At 42.3% G+C, this 27171-nt stretch overlaps 1 protein-coding gene across 1 annotated transcript in view; it reads right to left on the bottom strand.

Moving 5' to 3' along the window:
- Positions 1 to 27171, bottom strand: part of PNPLA7 (patatin like domain 7, lysophospholipase) — a 127972-nt gene that overhangs the window by 96898 nt on the left and 3903 nt on the right. Inside the window, exons 5-16 of the mRNA XM_086475571.1 lie at positions 24673 to 24761; positions 24156 to 24296; positions 22665 to 22824; positions 21535 to 21615; positions 16278 to 16406; positions 14854 to 14934; positions 13414 to 13558; positions 12538 to 12630; positions 8330 to 8430; positions 7310 to 7456; positions 3133 to 3210; positions 2106 to 2311 (exon numbers count right to left, since the gene is read on the bottom strand). Of these exons, the coding sequence (XP_086331697.1) occupies positions 2106 to 2311; positions 3133 to 3210; positions 7310 to 7456; positions 8330 to 8430; positions 12538 to 12630; positions 13414 to 13558; positions 14854 to 14934; positions 16278 to 16406; positions 21535 to 21615; positions 22665 to 22824; positions 24156 to 24296; positions 24673 to 24761 (1451 nt within the window). The remainder of the gene's footprint in view (positions 1 to 2105; positions 2312 to 3132; positions 3211 to 7309; positions 7457 to 8329; positions 8431 to 12537; positions 12631 to 13413; positions 13559 to 14853; positions 14935 to 16277; positions 16407 to 21534; positions 21616 to 22664; positions 22825 to 24155; positions 24297 to 24672; positions 24762 to 27171) is intronic.

Here is a 27171-nt window from a genome sequence, read left to right as displayed (position 1 = left end):
ATCCAACATGCAATTCTAAACCCTGGGCTACTTCCATTACTGAGCTCTTTGTCTGTTGGCAGCTACAGACCGTGTTCTTTCTGCTACGCCCTCCCATTAACTGTTGAGAAAAAAACCACATACAACATTCCGGGGCAGCTCAAAGAAAAAGAGTCATATATTTGACAAGCAAGGAAGAAAGGAATTTTGGAGAATAATGGAGGTTCTTGTCAAATTTTTTCTGGTCAGTAAGATAGGAGACACAAAAAAAACCAACAAACCCAACAAACCACCAAACCAAAAAACCCCACAACGAAAACTGAAAACCAAAACACATTCCTGTGAGATTTAGAGTGAAGGAGAAAGCCTAACATTGAAGCACTATGAGCAAAGAATCTGGCACAAAAGGTGGAAAATAAAACTTAATTCTCATTTTATCAACAAGTTTATCTTTCTCATCCAGTTCAACACAAAAATGAACAAACTTGAACAAACCTCATGCTTTCCAAAGACTTTCTACAATGATAATTCTAAATACAGGGGAACAGGAGCCAGAAGTGATATAAAGCTTGGGTTTCAAGAGAAATTGTGAAGATGGAAAGCTGGAAGATCACAGAGGTCGTAAAATGGAGAGAACTGACAACAGACTATTTAAAGGAGAAAAAGATTTGGAAAGGTCCCAAAAATAATGAAGAGGCGATACACTGATGGGCTCGAGATGACTGACTGGGAAGGGGTTAATGGAAGCAAAAAGGTAAGTTGGAATAAACATGAGACAACTTGATTCTTAAGAGAGAAGAGAAAACTCAGGAAAATGAGCTCAAGCAAATGAGAGAGTTAATCCAGGACTGAGTAACAAAACAAAAAAAAGAAAGGAGGAAAAGGTGGAATCTGACTGGTTGGCTGAGACAACATAACGAAATTTGAAGTCAGAAACAAGTAGGAAAACAACAGTAGAAGAAGACAGAAGAAAAAAGCAGAAGCTTAGAAGAAATAGATCTGATACTGCAAGGAATGGCACAAGTGGGAAGCATCTATCAGAAATTAGATCAAGGAGTTGACATCCACTGCACAGACTTGGAAAAACACAGCTCATCAACCAAGCACACTGCTGAGAACAGCCTGTTTGGTTTTACAGCACACAGCCTTTTGCCCGAGGTGAAAAAACAAAAATCACACAGTAAGTTTCTGTGGTAGAGCTGATTAGGAAAACAAACAATTAGAATTATTTAGCAAGTAAGTATGCAGAAATATACAACATAATAGTGGTGTAGAAAACACAACCTCAAAGACCTACGCAGAACACAGGACTGATGGCACATTCAAGCAGAAATTGAAAAAAGAGTTTAGAACAGGGAATAGAGGTATTTGACCCAAATTATGCGTGTGAACTAGTACTAAGTCTTACCAATAGGATCATGGAATAAATCAAGGGCATTAATCATTACTGGTGAATAACAAGGCTAACCACAGTCATCATGCTGGGTTTTTAATTAAGAAATACCTATATATCCCCCTTAAGCATTAAGTCACAAGCCACGTACTACTTCCAAGGTCCAGAAAGGAACCAGTCTTGCACAGGAGCATGACTGTTTGACCTATTCTATTAGTGAGCACTGAAAACCTACAGTTACGCCAAGACCAATCATTCATAGCACACCCAACAGCCTGGGCTGTATTTGGAAACAGAACTGGGGTCGTTCTGCAGCAAAAAGGAATAACAAGTCTAAGAGAAAGGGCCTGGCAAAGAAGCACTTAACCCAGCAAAGCACAGGCTCTGGCCAGACTTTCTTATTTGGATTATGAAGTATATGAGTCTTGGGTCATAAATCACATCCCATTGGGTTAAGTGTTCTATAATCCTGGAACAAAAGAGACATCACCATTTGATTTTACCATGTTCCCTGCATTACCTCTTGCTGGAGACAATGCCATGAGACAAATGGGTCAGAGCTCACCCAGGCACTTAAAACCCTCATGTAAGCCATGTGGTTTGCCGTCGGATGTATCGTAGCAGTACTACACCACGCATACATCCACCACTCATGTTTGTTCAAAAGGGCCATAAAAAAATTTTTTTAAAAAAAATAATAAAAAAATCAATATGTTTCCGTGGCAGAACTCACTCATAGAAATGGGACTTGGAAATAGAGAGGAAGCTGCAGTCTCGATTGGCCTTGATGGTGAAAATCAGCGGTTCCCCAGTCAGGACAGCGAGCTGACCCACGAGTTCTCCTGGATGGGTGATGAACAGACAGGTGTCCTCCTCCGAGTCTATCTTCCGTTGGTACACATGGAGCATCCCCGAGACCACAAAGCAAACATTAACATCCTGGAGAAAATGGAAAAAGAGCTCAATAAAATCCCCAAAGATTTTAAAAGCAATTATCACAGTGACAGTACTATCATGAGCGGTCTGTCTTCCAGAAAGCTCCCTATAGTTTCTGAACAATTAGGTGATAAAATAAGACACAACTGTGAATTATTAAAAGCAGGTTATGAATATTTAAAACTAAGCAGCCACAATAATGAAAAATGTGTTTCTCTTTGTACGGTTATGAAAAATAAAGGCTGCATCTGTAAGATCTCAAGAAATGACAACAGAATTGCAAATGCAGCTAACGGGGTAATCACAGCAGCACGATGAGGGACAGCACAGTTCAGCACAGCAGAACGCAGCAGCACTGTAACTGGAGCTTTGCAGAAGCTTGTCTATTTACACAGTATTATTATAAATGAATCTGGTCATATCCTAAATACACTTTGCTATAAACAACACAAGCGAATTTCTGTTGTATGGAGGGGAAAAATACTTTACTGCAATAAGACCTGACTGACATCACTGAAAGCCCACAACATGGGGCATGAAAAAAAGGCTACGGCCTCCACACCTCCTCAGGAAGGGTGGAGGTGTGATACTCCGTACCTCGTTGTGAAGGTACACAAGAGCTGAAAACAGACCAGTACCACATTTCCAGTCCGTATGCACAGAAAGGCCAAGAGCTGGGCTTGGTCCACCTCGAGAAAAGAAGGGTTGGGAGGGGTCGGCTGGGGATTTTTTATTCATCATCAATGTGTATGAATACCTTACGGTGGGGGGCAAAGACTGAGCCAGACTTAGGTTCTCTCTACTCTCAGGTGACACTCACTCACCTGATCTCCTTGCCTCGACAGCACAGTCCCAGCAGTAACCTGATGCAGCGTCACTTTGCCATTCAACAATGAAGGATCCTGGAGAAGAAAGGGGCAGGGGGTACAATTTACTTGTCTGTGCACATGTAAAGATCCAGGAACATGAGGAAGCATCCAAACAAAGCAAATAAGAATAATAACTACTAAAGATGATGTTTTAAGTACTTGAATCTCTTCAAAGATTTTTCTATTCCTCTACCCAACCGACATTTCTTCCAGAAGAAAAGAAGAAGTTTCATTTGTTTCAATCGATCAGACTTGGATTCGCAAGGATTTTATACTTGTCAGCTTTGCCCCCAGACTCTTTTAACGGTCTACAACGAAAAGAGACCTGTATCAGCTGGCATGAAAATCAGGAAATATGAAGTCATTTCCAAAGGAAGGTGAAACTAGAGGAGACTGCCTCCGTCATGGAGGAACTGGACAAGATGATCTAACACTTGCTTTAGCACAGCCCTTCCCTGGTCACACAGCTCTGCTGGGCTGTGCATGTGTAGCACATTTTCATACACGCTGTAGACCAAAAGCTTCCCCAAAGTAATGAATTCTTGTGTGCACGCACCCATGGATGGCACAGGAGAGTGGGACTTCTCCTCCTGACTGAAGAGCACGTGGGAGGGAGGGTGTTTCCCAAAGCCTGCCCTCAGACAGGACTCACCCCAAGCCCTTGCAATGGCAAGGAGCTGATCTGGTTAAGTGCATCAGCTGACTGGAAGATTCCTTTCAAGCTCCAAAGCTGGTCACCACCACAGTCCTGAGTATGTAACACAGGCAGCCAGCAGGCATGGAGAGAATTTTCCTTCCATCTCAAAGAACTGCCCATGCAATTTGGTGTCTCACGTGCAGTCGGTATCAAACCCTAACGCTTCAGGCCACCTTTGCTTCGGCAAAACTTTCACCCAAACCAGCAAATCTTCAGGAGCTCAACACTTTATCATCATCATCGAATGGGCAGGGCACAAACCTGGGCTCAATTACGTGATTCTTGTGTTACACTAAAGAGCATCAGCGCAGTCCTGGCGTCTGGCAGCTTAACCTCAGCAAGGCAAAGCCAGGCCCTGCTGTGCCCGGTACTTTGCCACAGAGGTAGAACCACCAAAACCAAGAGCCGCACGTGCAGCACGACACGATTCAGCGCAAGCAGCAAAGCAGACTCTGCCCAGAGTCATTAACCTTATTGCAGCAGGAAAACACTATAGCAGAGATGCAAACATTTTACCACTGTAATTGTTATGCCAGGTTTTTCTCTTCTCATTTTTGGTTGAAAAAAATTACAGCAAGTGAAATAATCAGAATTATTCTTTACACCTCCAGCTGACAAAAAGAACAGATTTTCATCAAAAAATAGTTTTATTGAAACCAATCTGTTTCATGGGAACATAGCCAATGCAAAGAACCTGACAAGCACCTGTCAAAATATTTCAGTTCAGCAATATCAACTCAACTAATTTCTATGATTTTTTTTTCCTATATTTATACCTTCACGGTTATAGAGTATTACCTATTCTTAAAGTTTTAGCTATGAAAGTGTCTCACAGTAAAGGAATACAAGCTCCCTAATGAGCTGTACTTACCAACGGCTTTTTCTGGCTGCATTAGCTCTGACAAAAACTATTACAAAGGTTTTTCTCATGTCTAAGATTACTTAAGTATCAGAATAGATTGCACACAAAGCTGTGAAGTCCTCATCATTGGAGATCTTTACGAACAGCTTAGTCAGAAACCTGCCAGAAGTGACTTAGCAATATCTGATTCTGCTTTGGGCATGAAAAGAGCCTGAATGACCTCCAAGCAGTCCTTGAAATCCTGCTTTTCTGTGCTACTACTGCCCTGATTAAGCAATAAAGGAGCTGACAAACAAGATAACAGACAAGATCCATCCTGTCTAGTATCTTCTCTCTTGAACAGGCAAGACCAGCAAACCCCGATTCGGGGCTGCGTAAAGTTACAGGGTTTGAGCTAAATAACCTTGCACTGATCCCCTCCAGCCTCCTCCAGCCACTAGCCCTTAGGAAAAGCAGTCACTAGCACAACAAAATCCATTTCATGGCAAGTTTCTTTCTTTATGTTACTATAACAGATAATAAAACAGCAGGTTTATAATGCAGAAGTGAAAGCACAAACCACCTATAAAAATAAACAAAAGCAGTAATTAACTGGGACAGACAAATAATGTTTTTGTCAAAGGAAATTCCCTTCTAACTTACGCAGAAAGTATGCCCTGCAACATTGAACTCTCATACTGTAACTGCAAATAAAGCCAAAACCACATAAAAGTTGTATGAGGTTGAACACCATTCATGACAGAGACCCAAGGAATCCAAGTTAAGTCAAAAGAAAAAATAAAAACTTAATTCTGAAGTCAGATACCTAAGGTTCATTTGAAATAATACTGCCTCTCCTGCAGTAAACTATTCCATCCTCTGTCTCTTAGTCTCATGAGAAAAACCCAAACAACCGAAAACCAAACACCACCATCTGTCCTCAAAACATCTTAATTTGATTCCCACTGATCGGCTGCTCTGAAAAATGACAACTTAAAACACCTCCAGCCAGCTAAGAAATAAAAGATCTGAGCTAACTTTTTAAGAGAAGAGCTTACAGAGTTCATTTTCTTCCTTTATGTAAGTAGTGTCAAACACAAATATTTTGAACACAATACAATTTTTTCTTTCACTGCCTGTAGAAGAATCAACTTTTTCTATCCCGCATAGAAAATGAGATTTCTAGCATTTGTCTAAATTCCATCAGATTCCTGTTTGCGTGTGAAAAACTAAGTTGCTGTAATACCTAAGTTTGAAAAGCCTACCTTCTTTCATTCTTATTTAGATCTTCATCTTAAAAACACTGCCTATTAGATGCTGCATTTTAAGGATATTGTTCCAATTCAACTCTTATCTGTTTACTTGTTAATTACTGAGAAATTTATTCTAGATTTAAAAAAAAAAAAAAAGTGCTGTAATTGGTAGCTTCAGTGACGTTGGAATTTTTGTTTGTGATCTGATAGGTCTAAAAAGGAAGACATCGGTTGTGTATGGGATACAAACTTTTGTCACATGCGGTGTCTGAGATGAAAGTACCTCATCCTACTTTTACTTCACCTGTAACAAGAATTTCTTCTAAAATAGTCTGAGGATATAAATGACTGAAAAAACCCTGAAAATTAACGTAACAAGACAGTTACATCTCCTGCAGACTAACAGGCAGTACTGCAGCCCTTCATCACATCAGCAACAAGGTACAACGTGCATCTCAAGTCTCACTACCGGTGGCTGAAAGATCATGACCAAGATTTTGAAGTTGCAAGGGGAGTAATTTGGAAGTCAGCAGGGAATGTCCAAATCCAAAAGTAAAACCTTTTCAGTTCTACCAAGTGTTGGTTGGTGAGAGCTCTTAAAGCAGAGGAGGCGGCTGCGGCAGCTGCGCCCAGGCCTCTGGCAGCATCAACAGGCTTAAGCTACGGAAATACGTGCTGTAATGGCACCAGGGTACCTGTGACTGCTTCAGACAGATGTACAGCTTTCCCAAATTGTCTGATTAGCTGCATGAACAGACACACCTCTAATGAAATGTAGCTGGAATCGTAGGAACGCTGAAAACAAACATTTTTATTCCTTCTTACTGCACGAAGGTGAGAAGCAGGGGCTGAGCTCCATAACGATGACTGCGAGGGCACCAGGCTTTTAACTTGGAACAGGCACGGCACAGTCACTCAGCTGGGAAACGCACTCAGAGCCACTGGCCAAACACAGAGTCTCAATTCCAAAACCCAAACCCGGCACTCGGGGGCTTTGCCAACAGGACTAATAGATTCAGCGATCACCTGACCGCCTTTACACAACTTCTTCACACAGTATGTGAGAGCATGAAATTACAAGGCGGCAGAAATTGCACGTTTACTTCTCACATGGATAAAATCTGTACACAGTGAGAAAAGATTCACGCAGTGCATTTCAATATGGTCTTTTCAAAAGGCAGAATAATTCAGATTTATTTCAGTCCTGCTAATAACTTCCACAGACTAGAGAATAAAACATGAAGCTAGTCTACAGCATACTAGGGAGACAATTTACTTTTAGTGCCTGACAGAATTAGATGAAAAGCAAAACCAAAGCCATTGCTTCCTGCAATAACTTACATCAAGTTTCATCAAGGTTGAAAGGTCTTTCTTTGCAGCTTCGACGATGGCATCAATATGTTTGCTATTACAGGAATCTTGCACAGCACTGTAATGGAAAACTGCCGAAGGAGTTTCTGTCACCGTCACAGTCTTCTTCAATATCGACTGCAAAGAACAAAGACACAAGAAATATCGGTTTAAACGTTCTAATTGGCACCTACCCAGCAAAAACTTGCTGCATCATCTGTGCTCTCTATCCACCACAACTGGTGGCCTGCAAAAAAAAGCTAGGTTTCCAAAAAAGCAACAGCTTGCTAACTTCATTATCCGTGCATATTTTTCTACAAAGCTTGACGCTCAATTTGAACAAAGTTACTCATCACAGCTTGCGAAAGGGAAGAACAAGAGACTTTTCAGAAACTGGGCAGCTGCCAGCCTGCGAGAGCTAAAACTTGATCAACATCGTACACAAAGATGTAGGAAAAGATAAAATGTCTGTCAAGATCACACTGAGCCACAGTTTCTCTTCAGATTTTGGTTTGCAGTTTTATAATTCAAGAGTGGTTTTGTGCTCTTAACTTCCAGGTCAGTACTTGTAAAAAAGCAGACCACAAAAAGAAAGAGAGATCTATAAATCATGACTGAAAACCTACAGGAAATTCACAGGCTGGTACAAGTTTTTAACTCCTTGCTGCAAAGTAGTTCTCACAAATAAAGCACGGTCTGACAAATTCACCTTCCCAAATAATCTTTTGCCTGAAGCCGAGGGAGGCAATACCTAAAATCAAGAAGTTGCAGCAGTGCTTTCCCACTACTTGCCAAGGGAATTGCCACCGAGCCTCAGAAAGCCTGAACAGTCACCAAAAGCTACTGAAACAACTATAAGCTAAAACACACCAACACAAGACCAAATATCACAACTCCTATTGCAAGGGCAGTGTTTCGAAGTAAGGGAGGAAACATTTAAATTACTCAAAGAATAACAATGTAAGGAAGTACAACGCAAGAAACACGCTGGACTCTCCAAAGGAGACCTACCTTGCCCACAACAGGACTGCTGGCAGTGTCCTCCGAGCCAAAGTGCACCCTGGCTCTCTCATACGCCATGTCCATGTCTGACTTTGCGCCGCTGGAATTATCTACAAGGAGTATAAAAATCTTTTTAAGCACCTCCTTTACTACAGTTTCTCAGAAATAGCAGATAGTACACAAAGTCAAGCACCCTTTTGTTTGTTTCTATTTTATCCTCAGCTTCAGAAATGAAGAAACAAAGCGGCACCCTCACGTTGTTATTTATGTCCTAGTGCCTTTTGACCTGCAAGACCTGATGGGAACCTTAAATCTTCCCATCTGAGCTCATGTTTACAATATGTCTCAAAATACCCACAACCACTCTTGTACCTACACTAATTATTTTGGGGTAGACAAAACAGAGTCATCTGGATCTGAAAATTATCAAGAGGAGGCAAATCCACCAACCAGATTTTCCTCACTGTTTTCAGGAAATAATTCTTATTAACCTTTTCTCCACCAAACCAAAGAACTTTTTTTGTACCCAATACATTGCAAGACCTTTCATAGGGAGAATATTACGATCAGCAACTTCTTAAAGTCTCTCCATAGCAAGCATTCCCCCCAACGCCTAAAATAGTTTCAGATCTTTTCTGCAACTTGTCCAACTTTTCAACGCACGTCATACGCTGAGAGATACATAAAGAATTCCCTTACAGGTCTCACTTATTTCATTCATGAATTTGAAATCACTAACAACTTCTATTCCTTACTTCCCAATTTCAATACACCTTAATAACATTAGCTCTTTGGCTGTCCCATCCACCTTCCAGGAACTTATCTGAGATAATCAATAACACAAACGTAACTGGGAAATGCTTCCTATTTAATTACCTTGAATAGGATACCCACGTATCAGCCCGATGATTTACAGATGAGTTTAAGAATCATGCAGAGATTGCAATTTCCTTTAACAAATAAACCTATAATCATTGCTGTCATATTTCTATGCCTAATATATCTCACACACACACACATACACACGCACACACTTGAGTTAGCCCAGGATTGCTCTGATCTTTGGAAAGCTGGCTTTTGGAAGCAGAGAGCTGCCCTATATTTATACCTTTGTGACGTATGCTCATATGAAAATACTGCCTTCCCATGAAGAGCTGACTATAAACCTAATTTTAAAAATACAATTACTTTATTTCTGAAGGAGCTTGACTCCTACCTCCACCCCAGCTAGAACAAGGGAAAAAAAAGGCGCTGTTGACGCTACTAACTGCATTTCATACACACTGCAACATTAAAGACCCTAAATTAGTTATAAACACAAAAAGCTGGGATAGTGGGATAGCAGAAATGGCAGCATGAACTCCATGTGGGCTGATTTGACGACCCGTCAATTACGCTGCCCCACAAATCACGGTGTCAGCATAATTACCAAGCCCCAGTGCACCAAGTGCGTTTTAAATCTAAACACACACACTTCTCGGGTTAAACACAAATAACCTGATAATGGCATGTAGGCATGAAAAGCATCCTCTATATAGCTCTGCATACTAAAAAAAAAATCAGAGAGAGGAAAAAGAGGAGGCATTCTAAGAGCGAAAGCTTATGTCTACTAGACTTCTATTCAAAGTAGAAGTCTTCATCTCAGCCATAGATACAAACTTCCCACACAGCAATTAATTAAACTGTCTTGCTGCTCAAACGGGAGCTAGGAAGGATACAGCAGAACAAGCTTCAACCAGAGCCGTTGAGTCAAAAGAACAGAAGGCAGTGGGAAACTCAAGAGCGGAATGCCATCCTGTTTGCTGAACACATGCTCGCTGGTATCCCACACACTGCTGGTATGGAAGTCACTGTAAAAACAATGGCAACTGCCACAGTCCCTGGCAGTATTTCAGCTGCCTCTTTCCTTCCAAGTCCTCTCTCACTGAACTCCCTTCTCCTAACATGGGGGGTCCTGCGCTCCTGTACACATGCTGCAGGGTCACGGCTTCAGTTTTGAAGAAGGAAAAGCAGCTTCTCTTAACTCTTGACAAAAAAACCCCAACCAACCAACCAATAACAGATATCTGCTATCTAACCTTAAAAAATTCAGTTGGGAACGCTTACTTCCAGGAACAATAAAACCGATGAAGTTATGACACACAAAAGATCCCGTTGTTTTCTTGCATTCATCTAATTCTTCTGTCCACCAGACCAGACACTCCACATGACTTAACTACATCTTTCTCCACATAAAAGTTTAGTATACTTAAAAAGTAGATTAGCCTAAGTTGGCAGGCTCATAGGTCCTCATCTACACAACTGCTACGTTTCGAGTTAGACAGCTATACATAAACCAGAAGAACAAACGACACCTCAATCCCAGGAGCAACTGAGGCAAAAATGTTTTCCTCAAAGTCATTTTTAGCAGGTTTTGTTAATTTTAATGAGCCAAGCAGATCAAAGAGATGCTGAGATAACAGCACCTGTATGACTCTAATAACAGACCGTTCTCTTTTCTCTGAATTAATAATAAACATAATCAATATTGCCACGGAGTCTGAACACGCAGTAAGGCAGTGGAATAGAATCTGAAGCAATCTTGATCTTTTCATTACAGACATCAAGATACTTTCCGTGCAAGCTAAACAGCCACTGTAACCTCAGTACAGTGAGCAGAAATCAGCTCCGTTAACTGAGGTAAATCATAATTACCCAATTAGATATGCTTCTTCTGTCAGCAAAAATTAATTTTCTCTCTCTGCTAAGCTCTGTGTACCCTGACATAACTCTTACGACATACAAAAGGAGAAAGGAAGGACAAATGGACATGTTCACTGTGAAGTATGCAGGGATCCTTCCACATAAAAGCTTCTAAGAACACACACGGACTCTACCTTAAAAGTGTTACAGGGCTCCACAGCCAGATCTCACTGAACTACTTTATTGACCTGGGGGGAAAAATGGCGACGTGAGCATTGCTTCATTCACCAGTGAATCAAGTCTGCTGGCACATTTTATACTGCATAGTGCAAACCAACCTAACACGTAGGAAAATAAAGCCAAGTCTTGCAAGGGCCAGTTCAGTATTTTCCCTTAAGTTGTCTCCCTGGAAAGATGATCTACCTATCACTGGCCAAAATCCTACCTCTCTGTCACATCCATCTGTCTGGACAGTAACATGGAAGTTATGAAAAAATGCAACTGGGACTTTGTACATTTGCCCAGCAGAAGCTGAAGAGGAAGTGAATCAGCTCTCACTGAAAGTGAACTACCCGTTCTTCTCTTCTCTGCATCCCACCAACTCGACTTCAGCAACAAGTGTTAGAAACCTGACCTGGGGAAAGCCCTCAACGCTGAGGGCTCCCTCACCCGTCTCCCTCCTTTCTCCTTGCTTCCATACTCTCTAACCCCTCACACATTCTTATCTCCTAAGCCATTTAGTAGCCAACATAAGCAATACACGTATCTTCTAATCGACCCAGGGCACCTTTATTCCACTGACTAAACTTTATGCGGCTTCTCTACTAAAAGTATCTTCACAGTGACCACAGTATCTGAGCATGACCTTACAACCACCTCAAGATGGTTAGTCTGGTACTCAGGCGAGGAAAGGCAGATGCCTTCCTTGTGTGATTCACCCAAGAAGTTCCCGTTTCTCCACCTTGAACATAAAGCTAACCTAAACAGCTGGCTCAGAGAAAGATGTCTACAGCGGAGATGACTGAAGTTCACCGAAACAAATACTGCAGCATCAAAACAGCTTGGCCTCATAAATGCCTCATCAGAGCATTCAGTCATAAATCACCTTTATTACCCACTCAAAAAACATTCCTCTAAAAGAACAAAGCCATGTAATGTGCTCTTTGGGACAATCAGCCAAGCAAGAATCATGTGTCATCTTTGCAGGGAAGATGATAGCGTATCATCATAACTCACTTTGTTTCATTTATATCAATTAATAAAGCTCTTCATTTGCAGGTCTCTCAGTAGCCAAACTACTGTATGTTCCACATCACTAATAAAGACAGCAAGGGAGTGCTCTCTTAGATAATAGTCCATTTGTTACTTCAGAAAATAAATTTTTGACAAATGACTTAGATAATCACCTTGCAGTAGTACTGCTTCCAAACATAAAAAGGAAGATTATCTAACCCACTGCTCCAGAGAGCCTGTGTCTTCCCCCATACGATTAGACTCATTACGTGTTTCCCACAGTTTTGCCAAGCACTACTTACTAGAGGGCTCTGCAGACCCTGCATAGGGAGGTGAAGAAAGGCTTCTTCTGAAAACATGCTCAGAGTTTTCTGTACCAGAAATCTTCGATGTATCTGAAATTCAGAAAAAGTTACACGAATGTGAACATAAGGTTCTCCCAACTAAAATGAATTTCACCAACAGCAAGAACCTCTCACTACCCACTTTTAAAATTTATTAAAGGCTGTGTTAAAAGTTTTGAAACACCAATGTTAAACATTGTTTAAACCTGCTTCCTGCTGGTTTAATTAAATGATTTAATCGCAAAAAATTTTTCAGGTTCAGAGGCAAAATTCAACTCAGTCTATTTTCTTAGGTTTAGCTTCCATCCTGACACTTCAACCCAAAAGCCTACACATACCCAGCAATTCTTCTGGTAATATCTAGAGCAGAATTTTCACAGCTCCTCCGATGAAGTCAACATTAGGAGCCACTTTTTTATTCCCCCTCCCCCCTTGATATCATTAACAACACAGCCATAATTTCATATTAAAGCCAAGGACTATCCAACAACTTCAAACCTGAAACTGATTTAAGACAATCCCTAACTGATCAAATAAAAATCCTCTGATCAATAGCACAACAATTAAGGCTGGAGATTAGGAAGAATTTCTTTACTGAAAGGGCTGTCAGGCATTGGAACAGCCTGCCCAGGGAGGGGGTGGAGTGACCATCCCCGGAGGTGCTTAAGAGTCGGGTAGATGTTGTACTTAGGGACATGGTTTAGTGGTGTTGGTAGAGCTGGGACAAAGGTTGGACTCGGTGATCTTGAAGGTCTCTTGCAACCGAAACTGTTCTATGATTCTAATTAAAGAACACCACAAAGGGCAGCTACTACACACTTTCAGAAACATTACCTATTTCCAGTGCTTCCCCAGCTTTTTCACACTTTTCTCCACGATCTTCCTCTGATACATTAGACACTTGTCTTTTTACTGCTTTGCTCGAACTGCCTCCAGATGTTACACTTGTCACTGAGATGAGCGGGATGGCTTGGCTCTGCTGCAAGAAGCAAGGTGAAAAGGCAAACATAAACCACACACTCATACATGGTAAATGGGACCGGACTCTCTAAGTACTTCTCCCAGTTGCAGTGATCAAGCAAGGGTGGCCTTGCAATATCTGACAGCTCCCTCAGCACTCCTAGGCGCATCCCATCACAGCCCATGGACTTAACTACGTCCAGTTTACTTAAGTATTCCCAGACCTGATCGTCTTCCACCAAGGGGACATCAGCCTTTGAACTGTTACAGGTAGAAGTGACTCAGTGTCGTTTACAAATGTCAGCGCAGATACAGGCTGGGGGATGAGCGGATCAAGAGCAGCCCTGCCGAGAAGGACTTGGGGTGCTGGTGGGTGAAAGACTGAACATGACCCGGCAACGTGCGCTCGCAGCCCAGAAAGCCAGTGGCATCCTGGGCTGCATCAGGAGCAGCGTGGCCAGCAGGGCGAGGGAGGGGATTCTGCCCCTCTGCTCGGCTCTGATCAGACCCCACCTGCAGGGCTGCATCCAGCTCTGGGACCCCCAGCACAAGAAGGACATGGACCTGCTTGAGGGGGTCCAGAGGAGGCCATGAAGGTGACCAGAGGGATGGAACATCTTTCCCATGAGGACAGACTGAGAGAGTTGGGGTTGTTCAGCCTGGAGAAGAGAAGGCTCCGGGGAGACCTTAGAGCGGCCTTCAGTGCTGAAAGGGGCTGCAGGGAAGGTGGGGAGGGACTCTTGATCAGAGAGGGGAGTGACAGGATGAGGGGTAACAGCTTTAAGCTGAAAAAGGGCAGATTTAGATTAGATGTAAGGAAGAAGCTCTGCCCTGTGAGGGTGGTGAGACCCTGGCAGAGGCTGCCCAGAGAAGCTGTGGCTGCCCCCTCCCTGGCAGGGCTCAAGGCCAGGCTGGATGGGGCTGGGAGCAACCTGGTCTGGTGGGAGGTGTCCCTGCCCAGGGCAGGGGGGTGGAACTAGATGGTCTTTAAGGTTCCTTCCAACCCAAACCAGTCTGTGACTCTATGATTGCTCAAACACAGTGATGTACATGCACAGTGGTGCACATCCACCAGTTTGAAGCGATGCACTTCTTCAAACTTTTGAAATTTAAGCTTCTCTCCCATTCCCCAGGCATCAGCGTAGGCCGGATTTTATGGGCTGGTTATAACAAGTACATTATTTCTCAAGTACTGTCATTATTAAATCAATAGTAGAATTTGCTTTACGATCTTCTGAAAGAAAGAAAACCTCTCTATGCCAAGTCACAGACAGGCTGCATAGGAACAGCAGATAAAATGCACCACAAACTTACACAATTGAAGAGCTCAGTAGTCAGACCAAGGTAGTTGTGCAAAGCAAGGAATGTCACTCTCTGCAGCCTTACCATGATGATCTAGAAATGGAAATTAAGAAGCAATAGATAAGCATTTGGCATTCTCCCACACTCGTTCTGCATTTACATACAGTTATGTACCAGAGTACCTGAAGGCACTTTACAAATACAGACTGTACCCTAAGCTGAAATTGCTTTTTAGCAGTTGATAAATGAGACAAAGATTCAAGTGATTTACTACGGACTTCACAATCTATAGTCTTACTCACAAACCCCAAATAATGCTTTTTGTTTTCTGTAAACATTAATAATAAACATGCCTTGAAAGAAAAGCACTTCCTTCCATTTTTCCCCCTTCATTAAAAAAATTATTCCAGTTTTCCCCATGTGGAGCTTGTGCTACTGCTCTACAAGCACTCTAAACTGACATAAGACATCACTGCCACCTCACCTTCCTCTGCCCTGGCAGCTTATTCCCACCCTTAAGCCATCCTCTTCTGTATCAGCTCTCTTGGAGCAAATTAAACCAGTATAATGATCTGTTCTCCTCAACCATCAGTATTAGGAAGTTCATGTGTCACTCATAAATCATCCAGATACCAGAACAGTTTGCAAGGACAAGAAGATTTAAAAGTGATAGTAAAACAAAAGAACAGACCAGAATGACTCATCAGGTCACGTGTCCCCATTTGACTATGGTACCTGTGGGACAATGCACCGCTTGGGAAACTCTCCAGACCGCAATCGTTGATACTCCAGTCCCTGCGCTTCCACTTGTACAAGACGTACTTGCAGCGCTCACTTGAGAACTCTCTAAGCTCCCGCAAAGCACGGGAAGGTGAACTTGAACCTCACACAAAGCACAGCTCTTTCCTCAGATGCTGACAATTGCTTCTGAAGTGCAAATTCACATGTCAGTCTGAGTTTCGTGACTTCTACAAAGCACCATCCCTCAACAAACAGCTTCTGAGGGTGCATCAGGCCTGTTTCAGAACACGCGACAGCCTTTTCCATATTCCAAGACATCCTGAAGCCTTGTTGGAGCACACCCATGATGCAGAGCCCACGCCAGCAAATGCTGCTCTACCAGGACCCATGATCTTACAGTGCGGGTCAGGCTGATTCAAGAGGCTATCACACGCAGAATCTGATTCAATGTAGATATGTATTTATATGAATTATTTCTTCCTGTATGTGATTCATGCTGAGATCATTAAGTCTAGGGCTCTAAGAGTGAGCGGAATATCAGAACTAGTCCAAATCTCGACAAGAAGCTATCCTGAACAGTTCCATATCTGCAGAAGGTAACGGGCCTGCTGAACTTCTAAATGTCTTCCTTCTAACTTTGACATTACACCAATTCCCCCCCAACCCCCGAGCTCTAACTTAACAATGCTGCTTACCTGTACCACTCTAACAAGAGTTTCAGGATATTTCTGAAAGACATCTTGAAAGGCACTTGCTGGAAGTCGCAATATAGTGGAGGGAACAGCTGCTCGGGCTGAGACCGTTTTGTAAGGAGCAGGGTGACCCTAATAGAAAGGTTCAGAGACACAAGGTTAATCCACCAATTACCTGACCCAATTCTTCCCAACCACTTCCCAAATTTCTGGTTTGATACTGTATATGCTTGGCAGACATCATCTGACAAAAAGCCTTGAACCTATGCTCTGTGACCTACAAGTGGTGTAATGAGGGCAGCATGGTCAGGTGAATTCACACCAGCAACTTCACTAGCACTAAACAGACAGAGGTAGAGAAACAAGAGCTACCAGAAGGTGTATCAGGTTAAGGCGAACTGGCTAGTCAGTCACTCCGCTACAGCTTTATTACAGACAAAGCCAGGCTTCAGAAGTGTTTCAACTTCCAGCTACGCAAGACTGCAGAGAAAAGAGGGTTTGTTATTTTTTTATCTGTACTGATGACCAAGCTCTTTGCTGCAATAACAATCATAGACTCACACCATCAGCAAAAAATATAACAAAATTGTATAGTAATTACATACATAACGGAATGAGACAAAAACCAGGCAGAACTCTTGTGTCCCAAGATATATAGATACAGATAGATATACTCCAAACGACAATGCCACACGGCTTCTCTTTAGTTGAGATAAACTCGGTCTAGATCATCCTGAGTTGCTCAAAGAACAGACAGACAGTTAACAAACCAATGAAAGATAAAATTGTAAGCAGGTAGAATACAGAGGTTTCTTTATACTGGAACACAAGCCTCTGGCTTAGAATTTCCCCCCTTCAACCAGAATACATTTTAACAAAAATCTACTGCCAAACACTTTGATTAAAAAAAACTCCAGACAACACCCCTTCTACCCCATTAGTAAAAGAATATCTGTAGGTCACTAATTTCTTTACTAATACATGAAATATGGATTTATCCAATATTTCCAAGACAAAAGGAGTTCTTCCGTGGTGCAGAGCAGGAGCTAAGGAAGAAATGGAGTTTCTACTTTAACAGTCACCTTACAGCTACTGAAGCTTTCATTCCTCCTGAACAGCAGAAGGCAAATTTTTCCAAACACTAAACACACAGACGCTAAAGGCAGAAACAAAAAAAACTTGCAAGTCTTCCAGAGCAACTGACAACTAAACAATCACTGCAAAAGAATTTCTGCCTAAAGAACACAGCAAAGGCAAACAAGATACCTTCAGTACAACTAGAACCACTCTGGAAAATAAAGCCACCGCTCTGCCTGCCTGCTGGTCTGGAAGTCACGACGAAGCAGATTCTAAAATTAAATTAAATTAATTGGAACCAATTTCTAATTACACCAACTTCAGCTGACCTTTTTATAAAATCTGGGGGATGATATTAATAACTCTGATGTTCAAGTTCCTGAGAGGTTTGAAATTTTAAACATCTCTGACCTACAGTGCAAAGCTACCAGGCGTCCTCAGTTTTCCTGTTTCTTTTAATTAAGTAAAGAAATTAACAAGTGACATTCCTGTGCTTTTGCTGTACCTAAAAATAAATGCAATATTCTTCTTTTATAGGCCAGTTTAAAGCCTGGTTTTAGACAAAGAAATCACTTGGAATATTCCTTATTAAAAAAAAAAAAAAAAAAAAAACATATGTAAAAGAAAACACATATAGTCTGCTTTTAAGTACATACATCTCTATACTCGCCATCAACTGCATTTCCGATCAATCTCTACACCAAATACATAGTGAAAAACTAAGGAAATTATTAAATCTCTAGTCGCTGGACAAAGGATAAGCATTAAGTGCAATAATGTTCCATAACAGTTATTCAAAAGGGCAAAATAAGCCCTGTTTACCACGTTTATATGGTCTACACTCTACCCAGCAAAGTGTTTGGGTTTTTTCTGAACAGTATTTGTCTGAGGATAGACCAACGCTGACAGTCTCTCAGAAAACCAGTTTTAGGATAATAACGGATAATAATGCAGCAGTCTTTTTCTCCAAAGAACAGCCCATCCCTCCATCTTTTCAGCATATAATTTTTCCTTTTCAAAATCCCTGCGTGAGAGCAGCCTGCTTTTGAAAGGGCCAACCACCGTATCTAACTGGTTTGGAACATGCTAAAAGCTGTCAGGGGAATGCAAAGAAGAAATGTTCCCATAATTGTCAGTTCTCTCAAATATAATGTAATCAGGGGCACATGGAGAACACCATGTTTAAATTAAACTATTTTACAGTCACACTCTGAGGTCACAAGGAACCGTTAAATTATAATCAGTAGTGAACCAGGGTATTTTCAACAGAGAACTTTTTGTTCTCAACACAGGTAACTATTCCGTCTTGTTCTAAGAGCTGCGGAATAATTAAACACTGTAGGTGACAAATGTCACAGCTAAAGCAGTAGTTGAATCCAAATGACAGCTAATGGCCTGATCCAAATAAATTTTGTTAAGAAATCTGCTACAAGAGGCACAGGTGCCTCACGTTCTCCCACCTGCAGTGGTAGCTCCTTTTCATACCCCAAAAATCTGGCCTATTCTCCCTATTCCCATTGCTTGGATTTTGTCTTCCTCTGCTCCCACCTGCCACCCTCTGCACTGCACCGACACTGCTGCCCCCCGAAGTTCTTGCAGCAATTAATCGCTTTAGAACCTCGTCTACCTTGCCCACTGCCATTTAGACAGACGAGCCCTGCAGGCTCACCTTCTCCAAGTGGTTTTTTTCAGCTGCTTTTAATCCTCAGACTTTTATTGTTTTCCCCTCAGTCACCGGCAATTGATCAATATTCCTCCCAGTCTCTTCTTCCTCATTCCAACTACACCACCTGCTCACAGCTTTCCAAATACCATCTCCACATGGAGGACAAATGAAGAGCAAAACCCAAAGCTCTAGCAATCAGCATCAAACACCATCTCTATTTGTCCCATTTAACTCTGAATGAAAATTCACCATTCAGGAAAAAGATCTGACTGCGCCCTCAGCAACAGCTCCTGAAAACCCTCGTGTGGGCACCAACAACGGTGAGTTCAGAGACTTCTTTAATATTTGAGGCAGCATCAATTCAGTGTCAGATTAACTACAACACAGAATTGTTCCAAAATACCAGGACAGGGTTAGCATCTACTTGGATTCAAAAGCCTCCAATTTCTCCTTCAAGTTTTAAGAAAGCAGCATATTTGTTCTCAGAATAAGTGAAATACAGACCAAGTCTCTTTCTTACACCACAGCTGGTATCTTTGTATTTAGTACAGCTAAGGGGACTTTTCAATTTTAAAAACTGGAAAATTACATTAGAAACTACCTCTGGTGTGGCCTTTCTTTTAGATCCAACAAGAGGCTGCCACTTCTTGCAGCAACCTCAGTTTCCTTGCGCAACTCCCAACCAAGCGAGGGACCGGCCTGACATTATGTGTTGCAAAATCAGTCGAAGGAATGACAAATTCAGCTCAGGCAACTCAAATCCTCCCTGAATACATTCTTTCTTCACGTCAGATCCATGTGCTTGGTGGTACAGTAAAACTTAATTAAAGGTATGGTATCTGCAAGAAGTTCTAAGACTCATTCACTAATTTGGAAGACCACTGAGAAGTCTCCTCTATTTTAATCAACGCCAATTTTTTCTCTCCTTGCCCATTTTCATGCTACTCCTATAACAAAGTCGGCATAGAACATAAGGAAGAGGAAAAACAGAAATAAAACCACCAGTTCACAAAGCTGAGGAACAAGGGAGAAGAGAGTTGTAAAAATAAATGAGAAAAAGTTACTTTAGCAAAAAAATTTGCAAGATTTTTGGTTCTATACTCTTCTGCACGCTGATAACTCTTTTCAACACAGTTTCAATAATTTTTGTTTTCTGATTTACCAATGGTACAAGTAATGAGAAAGAGAAAAAAAATTATAGAATGAGAATTAAAAAAAACCACAAACCCACAAACAAAAACCAACCATGTCCACAACACAAAATGAATGGTGGCCACCCTTTAAAAAACAAACAAACAAACAAAAAAAAAAACATAAAACCACAAACTATTGTTACATAAGAAGGATTTCTTCCTGTTTATTCAAAACAAATATAGGAAGAGAACATGACTGGTATTCATGTTCCTATAGGATGGTCCTGCCCTTCAGAATATTTTCATTCAGAAAATTTACTGGTGGAAGTAACAAGGGCAAAGACACCGCTCAATATACTATTAATATGGATTTGACAGCAAGAACCCATCTTGTACAGTCCAAATTATTCACGTGCCACTACTTTCCACAGAAGAAAGCATGACATAGCTTAAAAATTGTTTATCACTTTTGATAGGTTTTATGGAAATTAGAGATATACGACACATGCCTGCATCTAGAAGTGGCAAAGAACACTTAACAGAATCATTAAAACCACTCACACACAGAATAACAGTACCTTCAATGAAAGGGGGCAGCCAAGCACAAGAGAAACATGATACAAAGTCAAATATGAACAACTTCTTCATTAGATTATCTTCATCCTCTCAACTACCAAAAACCTTCAAGTAAGCACTTTAAGCGCTTGCATGTTATCAAAGATGATGAATTCACCACCTTCAGTTTAGGTATTCCTAAACAGATGCACTGTGACAGTCTCAGCAAAACAATTGTTGTAATCCCAACCAAAACAAAACCCACACCACTGATTTGCGCAATAAATACAACCAGCTAGCATTTAGCTCATCTTGTCACCTGCCAAAGAGCACAACCTTCAGATGGTCACCAGCAACATTAACACATTAGGAAAAAATTAAACCCAGCAACTGGTTTCACAGTATAATTACAGTAATAACAACCGTCAGATTTAATTTTGTTAGATTAAAAACCAAACCAATTCAGTAAGCAACAAACCAGTGTAAAAGCCTGGACTTCTGGGCCCTAACCTGGTCCTCCTCCTGACTGCTTTGTGACCTTGAGCAAGTCAAACCACAGCTCAGTTTTCCAGCCATAAAAGAACAATTCAAATCCCACTGCTTATCAGAAATAGCCAGTGTCACACTGCCAAGCGCACACATTTCACAACCAATTTATGTACCACAGAGCTAAGTTTACAGCTGTGAAGGCCTGGGAAGGGGCAAAGAATTGGTCAAGGAAACATCTTCCATTCTGACTCTTTCCTAGCAATATCCTAAGTCTACCTCCCCCGACAGGCCCTGTGACACAAAGCAGCACTGCAGGAAACCTGCCCGTTCAAGAACTTACCGTGATAACATCAAGAATGCTGAGAAGGCTGTGGACACTGTCTCCAGCCAGCACCTCCTTGACAACCACCTCTGTTCCATCCTGCAAGGTAGGGTAGAAGATTACTGCAGGCTCAGAGTGGCGTATCTGGCACACGTGCAGCGTTGCAGAAAGCTTCACTTGCTCTCATTCTCCCAGACACTCTGAGCAGCCCTAAGAGAAATGGTCCCCCATTATAACTTGGATGCTTGTTTTCTCCCTACTCTGAAGGAAACGGGTTAATTCAAACCACCAAAGTTTTAAACCACCATTCTAAAAGTGATAAATTAAAAGAAACTGAAAGACAGTTTTGTCTAGGGGGAAATGTGATCTGCTTGGCTTTGCTATGCAACAACCAAATAAAAAAAAAAAAAGCTTCCTTCACTCTGAGACAGAATTAGCTCCATTTGTCAAGGGATTACATGCCAAGAGGCAGTAAAAAACAAAGAAAAGCAGAATGAAAAAACATACAGAAATCAGCAAATTTGGGATGATGTACAAATACCAGCCCCCAGCATTTTCAGCCATCAGAAAACTGTTCACATGTTAAAACTAAGCTCAGAAGTTCAGTCAGGAAGACAGGAAAAGAAATAATCTAAACTGGCAGAAGGGATTATAAGGGCCAGCACTCATTTTAAGACTCACCCATAAAACAAGCCACCATTTTTTCTCCCTGTCTACCCGAAAGTGAATCTGAATCTTCCATCTCCCCTACAAACCCAGTAACCACCACGCCACAATATTACAGAGTGCACCTGGTCCCTCCGGCTCCGTATACCTATTTTGTATAACTGCCATCCAAAAGAATGTTTCCCGTGCTACACAAAGCCCATCTGGCAGCCTGTCCTCCCTCAATTAACTATGCAACTAGAGTACGTGAGGACGTTTCAGAACGCCTGATCAGCGTTGTGTTTCGCTCCCTCATCTAAGACATGGGGGACCACAACTTAAAACCTTCATCTTTACAAATACCACGGCCCTGAAGGATTGGAATTAACCCTAAATCAGTAAGATTCAAATGTCTAAGTTCAATCAATGCTTAATGATTCCTGGCAACCTATATGCTACGCCAACAGACTTGTCTCAAGAAGCACAGATCAGCTGATTCTTACACTCTCTTGAATGCAGACTTCCAGCTTGCCATCCTGCACAACGTAGATGCTGTTGTCCAGCTGCCCAGGCCGAAAGATGTATTCGCCTTCATGCAACTGCACAAAAAACATGTGCTTGCACAGCTCCAGGAAAAGGGGTTTCTCAAAGTGCCCAAGGACCCTGCAGGAAAGAAAACGCAAAGGGAAACCTAAAATCACCACTGTCCTTGGAAAATCCTTCCTAAATTAGTAAAGCCCCCAGGCATGAACAGCAGGGGAACCCCCGAGTCAGTGGGTGCCTGGCAGTCCAACAGCACAGCAGAAGGAGCAGAATTCCCCAGGACAGAAGGGCAAGAGTACAGTGAAACACTGAAAACTGTAAATACTGGAGTTTGGTTTTGCGTAGCACTCCGAGCAGTGCCAGCGCCAGCAGGCCCAGAAGGAGGTGTATCCAGTCTTCCTCAAGCAAACACCAGCATGGCTTTTGAAGAGGAAGAAATATAACAACCTGCAAGATTCAGCCATTGCATGAGAAAAGTTGCCCTATGGAACTTTCCCTTTTAGTACATTTACCCTGTCCAGGTAACCAGATCACAGGAGGAATACTGAAAACAAAGGGAAAAATTCCTGCCAGCTGCACGTACTGGTAAGTTTGGAATATTCCGCTTCCTGCAGGTATCGTACAACTGGACTCCTTCGATACTGAAACTAGCCCATGACTACCAGGCAGACAGAAAGACGCTTCTTAAACCTGATCACTGAGTGCACAGCGTCAGAAGGGCCCTCGCCATAGCTCCTTTAGCTCACATTTAACAGGATCAATCAATCAAATTCTACTGCAACATCAATTAGTCACAGCAGATCATAATTCCACAGAAGAACATTTAGATGATTCAAATAGCAGTTTTACTAAGAGTATGTATGACCTTCAGGACTGAATTATACCATAACTGGGAGAAAAATGAACATACACAAACAAAACCAAAATTACAGATCGGAAGATCTCATCCTCTTCGCTGTGTCAGCAAATTTAACCCCTTGCTGAAGAGACACAAAGATCATCCCTTTTTCTCAACCCACCAAAGATCTGTGGGGATTAAGTTGACTTCGATTCCATTTGCAACCTTTTTAGCCAGAGAAGTAAAAGATTTTCTGCCATTTACAGAGTTGCCAATTATGACGTTTTTCTGTAACAAAAAGTTGTCTGACACAGTCTAAAGGGAATTTTTAAAATACACTAACAGAGATCTGGTCGTGTTAGAACAGTTTTATTATCACTACCCCCGAATTTAGGCTAGCAGTCTACGTCCTCTTTTGTCCCCTCTTTTTTTTCTTGAAAATGCACTCAACCATTTTCTTAACATTTCTAGAAAATTAGAAGTCATTTATTCTCTCCTCAGGCGGAGATGAATTTTCAGTCAACTGCTTAAAGATTCTGACCACGCATTGACAAAATTTAAGACTTAACCCAAACACTTGAATATCCAAACTTATTTTTCCATTTAACATTACCTAACATTTTTAAGCATGTACAGGACTTCTGATGGCAAATGGGAATTCTTTACATCAAATTCAGTCAGATCTGCCTCTAGCAAAGAGGGAGGTGGTTCTTTTGGCTGCAGAGTCGGACATTCCTTCTTAATACGCAGAATCCTACAAAGAAGAACACAAGTCAGAAAGTTCTGGGAGTCTCCTCATTGGTCTCAAGGGCCCGTACACTGACACCGCGGGTCGATGGCGGTACTAAATGCACACCGTGCCAAGCCACGCGTTACCAATCAGATAAAACAGCAGCATTCCACCCTCCTGCCTTTCTTCAGCAAAACTAGAGACAGTGCCGCCTGCATAAACCCCTCCGTTCCGGCAAACTTCCAGCAAAAAGCCCGACTGATGCACAGCCGACAGGACTGTGAAAAAAAGAGCAGCCACGGAAAAGGGCTGTTCTAGGAATAGGTTCCACAGCACAAACAGAAAACCCCAAAACCAGCCTCCTCGGCGTGAATTTTCCCCTTCCCAAAAGCCCAAGTACCTTTTAGCCAAAGACAAAACCTTTGCTCGCTTCCGCATCCTTTGGCGAGGCACAGCGTTCCCAACCAGAGAGTTGGGAAGAGTTGTAACCTAGGAGGAACGAATGAAAACAACAACATTTACTAAAAACCAAAACAAAGCAAAAATCCAACCCCCTAGCTCCAACCTGGCAAAGGCTCCGACTCTTCTACCAAGTCATTAGAACATGAGCAGAGTGGAGCACTGAGGAAGACCCTGGAGGACTGGAACAAGATCTGTTTCTTTCTCAAAAGCAGTGGAGCATCCTAATGGATTTGACTAAGCAACCACCACAGCGGTACTGCAGGGCAGAGGGGCAAACCCCTCAGCTGTACAGCTCTCACTCAGGAACACTCCACATCAGGCAGACAAGTAACATCTAAAGCTCCAGCACTCCCAGGGCAGTCTGTGATGCTGACAAACTAGGGCTTGGTTATCTTTGAGCTGGTGAGAAACACCACCACGGACTCGCAGCCAGGCCTTTACTGGGTTTTGATGGTTACCAAGTGCCACCTTCTGGAGAAATGCAACAACTGCAAGACCAGGAAAACCTCATTAGTTAATGCCAAAACATTACTAGCTCTCTGTTTGTTTCAAAGAGTTGAATCCCACGAAAAAGTTTCTCTCACAAAATAAATCTTTAATTAGTTTGGAGGCTTTTTTTTTCCTGAAAGTAAAATCTTGGTATTTTATCAAAAATACATGAAGTACAATCAACAGCAGCGAGTTTGTAATATTCCATGTCTTATTCTGGAACAAAAGCAAAAAGCAAGGTCTAAAACCCCAAACCAAAACCTATCTGATTTTACCATATGGAATCCTAAGCATTCTTAACTCCTGTGTGTTACATACAAACAGCTGTGTTAAAGAATATTAAAATTATGAAGTTGGTGGCAACACACACTGTTCCTTTCACTGAGGGCTTTTTTGGCCAAGTTCTATGTCAATGCTGATCTGCAATGCAAAAGCAAGGTTCAGGGAGCCATCTCCTCCCTCCACACTGAAACAAAGCTCCAGAACTGAACACGAAAACCAGTGCAGCATCTAACGAAGTCCAAGCACTTGAATTCACCTCATCCAAGTTCAGCAGCGCCTGAGGCTGAAGGCTGCAGCAGCTCACAAGAGGAGTGTTCCTCAACAAGCAGCGACCAACAGCGCAAGGTTACTTACCTGTACCTTGCTTTTCTACAGAGGCCGGTTTTCAGCGCCCTGGCGAGGGGAGCGCCCAGCAGGGCTCCAGGTCAGCCCACGGGGCACGGCTAGGACCCCCCTCAGCCACGCTCTGCCTTTGGTCCTAAAAGAGGCCAGTCCCATTCCTGCCTCACAGCTCCCCTGGGTCAGGGAGCCCACCGGACCCACACCCTGGTTCTGACTCTTCAGGACAGAGGGCAGGGAGCGCCCACGGCAGTCAGGGTGAAATAGCCTTTCTCCTTCACCAGCCATTCGCAGCTACCATCACTCACTCAACAGATGGAAGCAAACGTTTATTGCTTGCTTCTCCGAAAAGGGCTCAGAGCCCCCACCTGAGTAAGAGGCAGCTTTCCAAAGTCAGGCTTTATCAACAGCATCATATACACTAAAACTGCACATGGAGGTCCAAGAAGCTGCTAGATAAATTCTGGTATGGGAAGCACTGAGTAAGGAAGTCACCTCAACCTCCAGGACATACGGCACAAGCTTGTAACACAACCAAAGGCAACACCTCTGCGCTGACAGAGCCACTCATGACACGTCTGAAAAGATGGTGGTCCTGTCAGGCAGAAAAAAACCCACATGAACCTCACATTCCGCACACCCTAAGCAGCTTCAAGGGAAGCATGTATCTTGAGGAGAAAGATAGGAAGATTACTCTCCTCAGTTAAATGAAATCCAGCAATCAGGGCGGAACACCTAGGATATCTGCTAAGATTAACCTAATCCATTAAAGGAAATGTCTATCTGCAGATTTCCTCAAGCCTTCTTGTTGCAGTTTCGCAAGAAAAGCCACTTGCAAAGATAAAAGTGGAAAAAGAAACCCCTCAAACAACAGAAAACAAAAAAAAAGAAGTAAATATCAAACAGGCAGCCATAGCCTTGAAGGATTTAACCAACGGATGGAGAAACAGATTCCTGACTGATGGAAAATCCTTGAGGAGACCTTTCAGAGTAACAGGACAGGAGCCTGAGGACAGGAACCTGAGGACACAGGTGGGACTCCTTGCGACAACCCAAGGCAAAGAGGTCAATCTTGGGATAAACCCCTCTCTATCAGTCTCTAATGAGACAGTCTGACAAGCCTCATTTGCAATTCAGCACAAGAAAACAAGGGCTCCTACGCTGAAGTGTTAGTGCCCTGCACAGGCAAACCACAGAAAGGTAAATTCGAGCATCTGCTCCGCAGACAGACTCACACCGGAAAGAAAGTGTCAGCTTTGAATGTAATGGCAGTGCTGGAAGTCACCATCTGAAAAGGGCAACCCTGAATATACGCACTGAATATCTT

Source organism: Leptosomus discolor, chromosome 19 (genome assembly GCF_034619465.1).
Source record: "Leptosomus discolor isolate bLepDis1 chromosome 19, bLepDis1.hap2, whole genome shotgun sequence".
In the NCBI taxonomy this organism is placed as follows: domain Eukaryota; kingdom Metazoa; phylum Chordata; class Aves; order Leptosomiformes; family Leptosomidae; genus Leptosomus; species Leptosomus discolor.
This window is presented reverse-complemented; position numbering and strand designations above follow the sequence as displayed.